The sequence below is a fragment of the Limulus polyphemus genome, unplaced genomic scaffold (genome assembly GCF_000517525.1).
Source record: "Limulus polyphemus unplaced genomic scaffold, Limulus_polyphemus-2.1.2 Scaffold3, whole genome shotgun sequence".
Taxonomy (NCBI): Eukaryota; Metazoa; Arthropoda; class Merostomata; order Xiphosura; family Limulidae; genus Limulus; species Limulus polyphemus.
Window position 1 is genome coordinate 2060448 of NW_013665613.1, and position 11990 is coordinate 2072437.

An 11990-nucleotide genomic window follows, 5' to 3' on the forward strand; every position below is an offset into this window, starting at 1 on the left:
ATCTCAACCAAACTTTGCATGATGATAGTCTGGAACAAAGGTCATGTTAATGAGGATTCACAACCCTGTTTTGATGTTATTGAGCATTTATTATCTTTGATGGAAATTAATATTAACTACATTCATGGATGTTGTCACGTTCTTACACCAAACAAAAAAAAACGTAATTAAATTTTCCATCACCCGGATTTACAACTCTAAAATCGGGGGCTCGATTCCCCTTAGTGGAAAAAAGAGCAGATAACTCGATGTGGCTTTGCTAAAAACACACACTCAGATTAAATTTTCTATAACACAACATTCACACAGTTTGGGGGGAAGGACACACAAACATTTTATATATTTCAGAGAGTGCGCTAGCACTCTCTTTGGAGGAATACAATAAAAAAAAATGGCCACCACTATTGCAATAATACATAAACTGAAGTTGATATGACAACAACCACCATAACGCTGATATAAAGTTGTTGTTGTTGTTTGTTTGACGTTAAGCACAAGGTACACAATGGGCGATCTGTGCTATGCCTATCACGGGTATCTAAACCCGGTTTCTAGCGTTCTGATATAAAGAGCCGTTTCTTGAGTTATATCCTACTTTGGCCCGTTACCGTCAATTAATTAATTATGTGAAACACTGTGAAAGGACATAAAGGGGTTGATGTTGAAAGCGGGTAACAGAAAGCACCTATATCGCCACTAATTTAGCCGCTAACTCTTTGTACAAAGTCATCTGGCCATCACACAGTGTATACTATGTTTTAAGTATATACATAATGAATTCTTAAAGCTTATACAAAAATACTGGTAAACTAATAATGAAGACTGTAATAATGTGTTATGTTATAAATAAATTGTGTCAAAGTAAGGATTTGTGCGTTTTTTATCATAGCATCCACCCTCCACATTTTTTTTAAGCTCATAACCCGGACGAAGAACCGGTACTTCAGCTTCTATATTATTAAAAACAAACACAACTGAAAGCAGAATGTTTCACTCTTTAATGAGTGATTATTCCAAAAGTAGTAACACCAGCATTTATTTCAAATAATCGGAATAACTTGATTTTTACGCATTGCAAATGTAGTTTTATTCATTGCCACTTTCTGTAAACAAGTTTGTTTTTTCCCTTTCTTTTCACTTTTTAAGTAGCTTAGTCTAACTGTAATATTACATGATTTAATCTACCGCGCGTATCCACTGTATAATGTATTGTAAGGCATTTGTCGAACACGAAATGACCAAGGAACCTATTTCTGAATGGACCTTTTAACAAGATGTTTTGACAATAAAAATTAAAATGAAGTCGAAACGGAAGGAATCGTGAATAACTAAACCTTCTAAATAATGCCATTATGTTGTATTTGTTACGAATTTCGTCGTGAACTCAACATCATTGCGCATCTATTCCACAAGACAACAGTTTTAGCTATTTTAAGCCACTTTTACGTAATTGAAATGTTCTAGATTTAGTCATGACATAAAAAATGAACACTATCAATAGTACGGTACTACTTATAGTAGAAATGGGTCAGATGTTCAAAATGTTCAATACAAATTAAAATCTCAAACACACTGCAAACAGCGTGTAAGTAAAACTTTATAAGTACTTCACACATACTGTTGAGTAGTGAACAAACCAACTGTAGAGTAACAAGCCACCAAAGCACTTGAAAAAGTCGGTAGAATAAAAACAAAAATTTCCCCAAACCACACATTTGTCAATATGACTGACTGATTGACTAACGTTTGTTGGAAAGGCATAGCTCTCTCCTGCTTTCACCTTATGCAAATCTAAATGCACATTATTGAATGACGCTACCTTGGTTAAAAGCATTTTGTTTGTTTTAATTATAACCTCGGCAATAACAAGTAATAACAATAACCATTTTGCAACATTACTAGCGAGCTAACAATGTACTAGTTGTCAGCCATATTTTATTATTACGAGCACACTCTATGAGTTGCTAAGTAACAACCCGCTCTCTTATCACGGGCGGATGCAAGATTGTTTATGAGCACGTGCTTTGTGATCAGCCTGCAGTTGCATCAGCTAGATAAAATAAAAAACAAAAAACCGTGTAAATTCTCTAGATCAAGGTTCTAACTAAAATCTTTTGTTGATAACCTTAAAAAGTCTGTCCCAGCTAAGAGAGCATTACTGCAACAATAGAGATACGCTAGAAACAGCAATACTGAATATGCGGAACAAGTCTTAGCCATTAATCCAGCCAAAGGAAAGGCTGCCACCCTGGCTAGATGCAATAAAACTATAGCAAAAATATCAGCAAAAGCCAGGAAATGTTGAGAGATAACTCAAAGAAAAGCTACTAGAAGGATATGCTTAGAGCCCATTCACTCTAGAGAGTTAGTACAAAAAAAGCTATGAGACATGTGTAAAAAAATTTATAATAAACAAATTAAGAAGTAGGAATGAGAGCACCAAAAGTAAGGAAACAAGGTAGGAATGGGTGGAATAACATTACAAGATTTGTAGGTTTTTGACATGTTGCAACTTCAAAATGGGAGTGGCCATCGTTCCGCCCATTCTTAATTTGTGTTTTACTTAAGAAACAAATTAAAAAAAATACAAAAAACAGCGGTTTTAATTAATACTATTCTTTTGGTCTGCCCCTTAAGTCAGATACCTATAATGTTTTCCATAAGTAGTGTATAACTATAGTAGCTTCCTGTGTCACTTCCGACACCACACACTCCCTAATTATGTCATGCATTTCGTTAGGGTCACTAATTTGATTACATACATGTGTCTGTACTTGGTTGCTGAAAAAGGTTTACAATAGAGAAATTTGGCTATATAAACCTTTCATTTAGTTTAAACAATTACTAAGTTACAAAAAGCCCACTAAGTAGGTATGGAAGGAACGATGGTCACACCAAATTTGATGTTGCACTGTGTCAAAAACTATCGAGTGTTGTAATGTTATCCTTCCCACACGTACCTTGTTTCCTTAGTTTTTGCTGCTCCCATTCCTATATCCTAATTATTTTATTCAAACATGATTTTACACTTTAGTAATAATAAAATTGTCAAACATTAAGAAGTGAGTTCTCTCTTTATTAAAGAAAATATTATATTCTGTGTACATGATATTATAAAAAGGCGAAATGCCATTTTTTTAAGTTTCTAATTGACTTACAGCTTTGGAAACATTCATTATATTATAGTGGCATCAGCTGTTTCTCTTTCGTATTTTTTCTGTCATCTTTACAAAATACTTAACTGGATGTTTGAGAAATAGACAAGCTTACTGAAAGCCAAAACTGGCTACGTATTAAAAACATTAATTTTATTTATTAAAATCTTACAATCTTTACTTATAGATGATGTTCTATTGCAAATACTAAGTGGTTCATTTTGATTTTATATTTTTAGATAGGCAGTTATTACCTTTCTTGTTTTATATTGTTTATAGTTCTAAAAAGAAGACATATCAATACGTACTGTCGTAAGTAACTGCATAGACGTATATTAATACACACAGAGAGATGAGTAAACAGATTGAAAACTCAATGAGATAAGAGTTCATTTCGCAGTAAATTTTATGTTAAAAACAGAATAAGATAGTAAACAGCTATTACTAATATTTCTAACAAAGTTTCATCAATTATAAATTAAGGCCACCTCATTCAGATGTATACACAACAAAACTTTGTTTACATCTACTTTTGAACAAATATTATGAGCAGTTTTAAAGTCTGGCACCAAAACTAGCTGTGGCAAAGAAATATTTCGGTAATTACTCTATAGAGAAATCAGATCACTTATACATTCGATTGTTTCTCATTTTCCAACTATAGCATCATTAACATTAATATATTTCAGTTTGATAAAATATTTCTTGCATGCCTCTCGTCTAAAAAAGTTTTAAAATGATCATCTATAACCTTACTGAAAAGTTTAAAACGATAAGCTTTAATAACAACTTCTGGTGACCTCAGATCAACAAGTACATGCAATTACTTTAATATCAAGATACATTTTAAAAATGTGTAACAACATATAACACAGGAACATAAAGAACAAGTATTACTCATTGGGCAGAATGTGGCTAAGTGATTACAATGTCTGGCTACGGATCTGCGGCTTCAGCGTTCGCGTCCCATTACCCGAAATTTGGGGCCAGGCCATACAACTGCTTTATAAGAGTGACGGCCAAATCCCACTATTCGGTCTGACAAGAGTAGCCCAATGGTTAACGGTGGGTGTTGTTCATTAGATGACTTTCCTCTAGTCCATCAGTTCAAATTAGAAACGACGGTGCATACAGTCCTTGAGTAGCTTGGCGCGAATATCCTGAAATAAACAAACAAACATATGTTGAAGAAAATATAGATGTACTTGAATCAGGAAGGAAATAAAAAATAACATAAAATATTAACAACTGATAAACATCTAAACATAAACAAACAAATGTTGAAGAAAATATAGCTGTACTTACATCAGGAAAGAAATAAAAAATAACATATAATATTAACAACTGATATACATCTAAACATGAACAAACACTTGAACTACACCTCAAAATTAATTTAACTTTGGATTTTGCAAGATATAACTGATTAAAATTCTTCCATAGATCACTACAAATATGGATACCTATGGTAAACTACCGTCTCTAGAATATTTAATAATAAAAGCTGGACAAAATATGTATTGTTTGTTTTGTTTGTTTCTAATGTGTTATTTTTTATCTTTATAATTAACAATCAGCAAGACTTGCTATTTTAAAAAGAAAACCTGAATCGCTATCAAATAATTTAATTACAGGATTTGCTGTACCTTTACATTCGTAAAAACTTTTAACAAATGACAACGTTGTTAAGGATCAATTTGTTAAATTTTCATGACATTCTAAATATAGAAAAAGATCCTTATTAGCATATACTACAGAAATTATAGTCACAAAGTGTCTGTGATACATTAATGTAGTAAAATACATTTTTATTTTTGTATTTTCTATTGAACTTAATAGATAACTAATTTATTATCTATAATCACAAAATTTGAGTTATGTGCTTATACGTATAATCTTATTTGGGGACTTAAAATTAGTTGGAGAAAGTTTCTCAAACCCACAAAACTGGTCTTGGTTTGAACATTAAGTGTAAAATAAGGTTATTATGGTTTTCCTTGCACATTAGAGTTATTAATAATAAGTTATTATAATTCCGGAGTTATTCATTTAAATATTATTTTCATAATTGTTACGAGCCCGCAATAATTGAATGTTCAATAAAAGCTAATATCATATTATTATGGCCCTCCCCCTCTGGCTCAGCAGTATGTCTGCGGACTTACAACACCAGAAACCGGTTTTCGATACCCGTGGTGGACAGATCACAGATAGCCCATTGTATATACTTTGTGCACTAACTTCAAATAAATTAACTAATTTCTGTGAAAAATACGTCTTTTTTTACGTATTGTTAGTTTAAAATACATTATAACTATATTATTTTGTATTGACATTACAGATACCCTATAATTTTGACTTTCGTTTGCATTTTCTAGAGAGCAATCACTAAAAATTAATGTCTATTTCATATTGTTTCGTTTTACTTATTAACAAAATGAGAAACTACCTTTGTATAAGGTAATATTAACGCCTGCCATACGAGACAGCCCGGCATCTTGATGTGGATAAAAAATGAATAGTCATTTCGAAAAGTTTTGATTAGACAAAAAGAATACGTTTGGCACTATTTCCGAGGTATAAGTCGCTGAACCACACCCGTGACCTGACCAAGACCATGAGCCAACATTTAGAAGTTAACTTGTAAATGTAAAGTTAAATGATGTATCATTGAAACATGCTTGAAATGTCCTTGATGTGGTTGTGAATGTGATGGTTTTAGTGTAGCGATTAAGTTAAGCCGTGGGTCGAAGTCGGATGAGGAAAGAACTTATTTGGAGATATCCCAATGGATTTGACATACTAGCTGAATTGGAAACTCGTCAGTTGTTTACTACGTTGACATCGAAACAAACAAACAAGCAAAAAAAAAAAAACTATGAGAATAATATCGTTATCTTCAAAAAAGGTGGATTGGAACCATATATAAGAAATCATTAGTTTCAATATTATGTTAAATGGCACAGTAAAGCCCAAAGATGCAGTGTTGAAGTTGAAGCAGATGCACGATGCATTATATGATGATTTCCCTAGTGATTCTCAAATAAAAAATGATATTTCTGTAATGAAGAGTAAATATAAGAAGGATGGTATAATGCCCTGTATTCTACCATCATAGTTAATCTATATAGATTTCATCATATCATATTTTCATTAATACTTGGTTGTGTTTTTTTTTTCGTTGTAGAAGGTTGTGCCGAACTTCATCTATCAAGACCTATCGAAATAATCCTATATCACCGGTTTCCAGAATGACCACTCCTGTTGACCATCCTAGACTTAGTACTAAACGATGCTATGCTAGCAAGTGTGGCAGGTGTTCAATTAAAATGAACAGCACAGATGCAATTACATGAAAAGATAAACATCTACATTTTATGTATTCTTTGTGCATAACATATGTTCTATGGAATTATTTTTTTATGAAATCAAACAATTTTCGTGTTTATATTATTGTATCTAATACTTCTTAATTGCTCTTACTTTGCTTATTGCACCAGTTACACATTAGCAAAAAGATGAATTACCATTTACTTAGTTTAACCTAGCACGGTGAAATTAAATATATTTGAAAACTTTAATATAAACATCAAAGTATCTTAACGAATAAAAGGGTAAAATAGCGTAGTCCGTTTAAGAAAAATAACGAGAATTTTAGTTGATTAATATGAGAATACTTAGGCATAGAACTAAAATGTTCTTGAACTAAATACTGCAATTAACATGTTAATTGTTATGCATTCAACACTACTTACCATCAGTTGTTTATTGAAATGACGAAAGTTGTAGCTTCTTAGATTGTATACCACTGTTTTTAGGCGTCAACTGGAAAGGTGTAAACATAGTTGTCAGGCCTTTACATATAGTTCATTTAAGCTATGGATTGTGTTTTATGCACGGATGCTTACTTCGATATAAACGTGTACGCATGTTACTACTTTCTCAACTAAAAGTATTTTTCTTATTGTCAATATCCTTATCTGTTTACTAACGTAAGAAGATATTTCAAGTACTTATCAATACCTTTATGCTTTCCACAAAATTACGTCTATATTGTAACAATATTACGTATCTAATACTTTGCCGAGAGTGTATTTTATCTAAGTTTTTATTAGAATTTCTGACCTGCTTAGATTATTATGGTCACTAAATTTATCCTTATTATAAACTTGCGCTATTAAATTTCCTATGCCATCACAAGTGTTACAATTTTAGGAATTTGAAATCATGATTAAAAAATTTTGGATATTTCGCTGTTACCAAATATTGTAGCCACATTGTTTACACGTGTTGATATAAGATTCAAAAACTAGTATATTAAGTTTGTTTGCTTGGGTTTTAAAGGTTTTAAAATTAATTCAATCCTATATTAAAATCGAATACTTAAAGAAACGTGGTAATGAAGGTATTTCGGGGTAATCAAATGTTTTATGGTTACTGCATGGCCACTACTAATTTAAGTGAATTATTCCATCCGAAACCACTACAAGAACCAAACCAATAAATTAGCTATTTTATCCACAAATATCAAGCATTATCAACAAGTTTATGAAGGGTGAAATCTCATCTCTATAATTTAAAGAAATTGTTATACATTATAAAAATTTCATTTATTTCGTTAATTGTGTTTTATAGCAGAGGAACTGGTGTACCTTATTCATATAAACAATGTTCCTGTTAAGCCCAAAAACGCTTACAAATGCACTGATTTTCTTGGCCTTTATCCTCTCCTGAGTAGTTACACGGGTGGAGTCCAGGAACTTAAGCTTGGGAAATTTGTGGATGACGTAATACCTATTCAATGAATGGTGAAAAGCAGAACAAAACCAGTATTTATATTGCAATACTTAACCTCTTATCTTGTGTTATTTTCATACAATCTGATTTCTGAAGTATGATGTATTAAATCATTGGAACAAAAAAGGTCTTTGTGTAGGAAAATACTGTGGTTCACGTGTCCTTATATCAAATGCGATGAAGGAAGGATACATGCATTACACGAATTGAAATAAAACATATTCAGTTATTTAGATTTAATAGACAGCTTCTATCTTTTGGGTTGTATTACAGTGATTCAATACTGAATAACCTCACTCCAATCTTTGTATATCTGCATAATATACTGGCGTGACATATTTTAAGAATAATGTTTTATTTTAACTTTTAATGACTCTAATGACCTATATTGATACTGACGTAAAACATGTCAATACAAATAGGATATATTTCAAAGTAAAATGAAAAAAGACATAATTAAATTATGTATAGTCTACGATATTGGTGACGTAATTACAACAGAGTAAAATTTATTTGCTTTTTTAGTTGTTATATAGTCACTGCACTTAACTAATCGATATTGTGGCTCTAGTCTGTAGTAGATGACAAGTTATTATTAGACCAAAATAAAACTGTCGTAAAGGCAATGAAAAAATGCACACTTTTATCTTGAATACCTCGTATTTTTTACTGTTTTTATTTGTCCTTTAACCTATTTGCTCATGGCATTGTAAAGCACCTGTATTTCTGATAGTCGTCTTTGTCCTTATTTAGATATGCTGGATTATCGAGAAGACTAAGGTACTGCAGATTCGGATAACAGCTCGATAATTGGTTCATTAACCTGTACAGATCTGCGAACTAAATAGAAGTAATAAGAAACATGGGTAAATGAACTACAAAGTGAGTTATTGTTTACATAATCTTAATTCCATACCGTGGACGAAAGTTTTGTAACTTAACTATCATTGAGAAAAATAGAATGCTTTAATCTCTAAAATGATATTACTATGATTAAAATATATGACTATTAAGCCATTCTAATGAGTATTAGCTGTTATTAATTTTTTTTTGTCAAACCTTACGTATTAAAAACTGCATCTATTTGAAATATATAACCCGAGAAAGACAAAATACATAAAAATAGAATTTCAAGCACTTCTCATAAAAAACAAGGATATTTTAATTACCTTGTTCTTATTCAGTGACAATTCTTGTAAACGGGTGTTTCTCACAAATTGGGTTTTGTCATCGAGTTCATTGTTGTCTAGAGTTAGCACTTCTAAAACTGTAAAATGTTTCAACTCCTCTATAGATCTAGTAAATATAATTGAGAGAAAACATGTTACCCATACATAACGTATTATGTAGTACATTATAAGAAAGAAGATGTTCAGTAAATCGTACATTTATATATATGTATATAGAAGATAAGAGTTTAATTGAGAAACTGTTGTGTCAATAGGGCGATGCTTGTAGCAGCAGCAAGGAAATATCGTTTTATTTGTTTTATGTCTATGAGATAATTCGGAAATGATTAAGTTTAATGCAAATAGAGCTTATATTTTACGTTCTTTTGTATTACATTCATATTTAAATAAATGCCAGTTGGTATCTATGGCATGGCCGTAGAAGAAAAAGAGTATCAAAGTATCAGAAATATGAAAAAAATTATCTTAAAATACAAAAGAATGGGCTACACCTTGAATGTTTAAACGAATGTAACAACTAGTTATTCACATTCAAACCAAAGTCTCTATAGAGTTTGTTTGTTTGAAGTTAAGCACAAAGCTACACAATGGGCTATGCGTGCTCTGCCGACCACAGGTATCGAAACCCGGATTCTAGCGTTGTAGGTTCGCAGACATACCGCTGGGCCACTGGGGGCCTCTATAGAGTGAAAGAAAAGTATACATGTTTTTAATTCTAGGAGCGTTATTATTAATAAACATAAAAAGTTTTGTTTCTTAATAAAGAAAAAAATGTTCAGTTGTTGTCGAAACATTATTATAACTAAGGTAACATAAATGAAATATATTGTTCTCATTTATGATTCTGACGTTTTATTGTTGTATTTATTTTGTTCCAATAAAATGTTTATTACTGCAATAGCGATCAACAACTATTTGAAAGGCATTGTTATTATGATTTTCAAGGTAAGCTTGTTTTAATTTCGCGCAAAGCTACACGAGGGCTATCTGCGCTAGCCGTCTCTAATTTAGCAGTGTAAGACTAGAGGGAAGTCAGCTAGTCTTCACCACCCACCGCCAACTCTTGAGCTACTCTTTTACTAACGAATAGTGAGATTGACCGTCACATTATAACACCACCAAGGCTGAAAGGGCGAGCATGTTTGGGGGGACTGGGATTCGAACCCGCGACCCGCAGATTGCGAGTCGAGCGCCCTAACCACCTAGCCATGCCTTGCCTTCAAGGTAAGATGTCCGTTAGTAAAAACTTTCCAAAAGATCAAATATGTTTGTCTGAAACTTACTCACATACAACAAGCAATAGCATAATCAGAGGATATCACAGATCTGCATATGTCACCCTAACCTTTAATAATTTGAATAACGATTGTTCAGGGCAACTATTTATTCCGTTTCTACTAAAATCTGGGCTACAATGTACTTTGAGAGAGAGAGAGAACAGACAACCTGATCTAAATACATAAAACGACAAAAGAGTATATAGTTAATACTCTAAGAATAACTTTAAGGATTAATTATTGTCAGATATTTATCTTTCGCATTCACCGACTGGCATTTGGAAATCCGTTATTATCAAAATTGGAAGCTGGGGACGGAATTTAATATAATAGATATAAAAGAACAAAACATATATTTAACGCAGCGAATGTATGTCATTTAATACAAATAGTATTATACTGTCTTTCCTTGATTTTTTATATTTATAATTAAAATAGGTAATTTAAAACAATCTTAAAGAATACTTATAGTTTTAAAATTTTCAGAAATATGGAAACATTATATTAAAATACAAAAGAATGGGCTACACCTTGTGTGTTTAAATGAATGAAAGAGATTGAAACTGATACCATTTTTTTTTATTTAAGACATATAACACAAATATAAACAAAAGTAAACACTATTATAAAATCCCTTCAGAAGTTTTGAACAATGAAATAGAATATAAAAGTAGACATGATACAATGTTTATATAAAACTTTCAGTTCGCTTAGAATGTTGTTGTTAGCTTTCTTAGCACAAAGCAATAAAATGGGCTAAGCTGCGCGCTATCCGTGGCGAGGAATCGAACCTAGGATTTTAGCATTATAAGTCTGGAAACTTATCGCTAACTCAGCAGGAGATAAGAAGATAATTACACACCTCTCAGATACTATAGGTGTATAAAGGATATCAATGTTATGTATAAGGAAAAATAACACGTGAGATTATTCTTCGAGTATCTAAGCAAATGACACCTTTTATTAAGTTTGCAATTGAAGAATAGAAGGATCCAAATTAATATTTTTTATATCTAAATATTAATAACTTTAGTGATAATTTAAAAATAGGAAAGTATCATAAACTAACACACACGGGATTGTACATAGGGCCGGCCCTTAGGTAGGTGCAGCGGGTGCGAGGCAGTCGGGCCCCCGATTCAAGAAGGCCCCAAATCCCAATCAGATGGGCCCTGTTTAGTTCATTTCATTTGTCACTAACTCTCTCAACATAGGCTCTGTCAATTTGATCGACCACGTGACCTCTTTGTACTCTTTATAGTTTGATACTATTAACTTTTAATACAGTAAGTATATCTTCACAAAATTTGGCAGTCTTTCAGTAAACATTATAAGTCTTTCACATACAAAAAAATCATTTTTTTACCAGTCCGTGTGCAAAATGATTTTCATGTTAAGATTAAAAATACTTTTCTTCATCTACCAAATCTCAAATTTCATTTGTGTAATCTCTAAAACCTCCTAAATAAAGTTCAAATGTTTGTTGTCACTAATCTCTCTTTCTGTCATGCATACACACACACACACACACACACACACATATATATATATATATATATATATATATATAT

At 31.9% G+C, this 11990-nt stretch overlaps 1 protein-coding gene across 3 annotated transcripts in view; it reads right to left on the reverse strand.

The window, feature by feature from the left end:
• Positions 1-3911: 3911 nt before the first annotated feature.
• Positions 3912-11990, reverse strand: part of LOC111088717 (leucine-rich melanocyte differentiation-associated protein-like) — a 14718-nt gene continuing 6639 nt past the window's right edge. For 2 of the 3 annotated variants that reach the window (XR_002613165.1, XM_022399577.1), the window contains 5 exons: positions 9122-9248; positions 8671-8792; positions 7808-7949; positions 6911-6980; positions 3912-4315 (listed from right to left, as the gene is read on the reverse strand). Coding sequence is in view for 1 of the 3 variants with exons in the window: in XM_022399577.1 (XP_022255285.1) it covers positions 6921-6980; positions 7808-7949; positions 8671-8792; positions 9122-9248 (451 nt within the window). In the remaining 2 variants the exon portion in view is untranslated. The remainder of the gene's footprint in view (positions 4316-6910; positions 6981-7807; positions 7950-8670; positions 8793-9121; positions 9249-11990) is intronic. The other variant, XR_002613174.1, reaches the window with a different exon arrangement.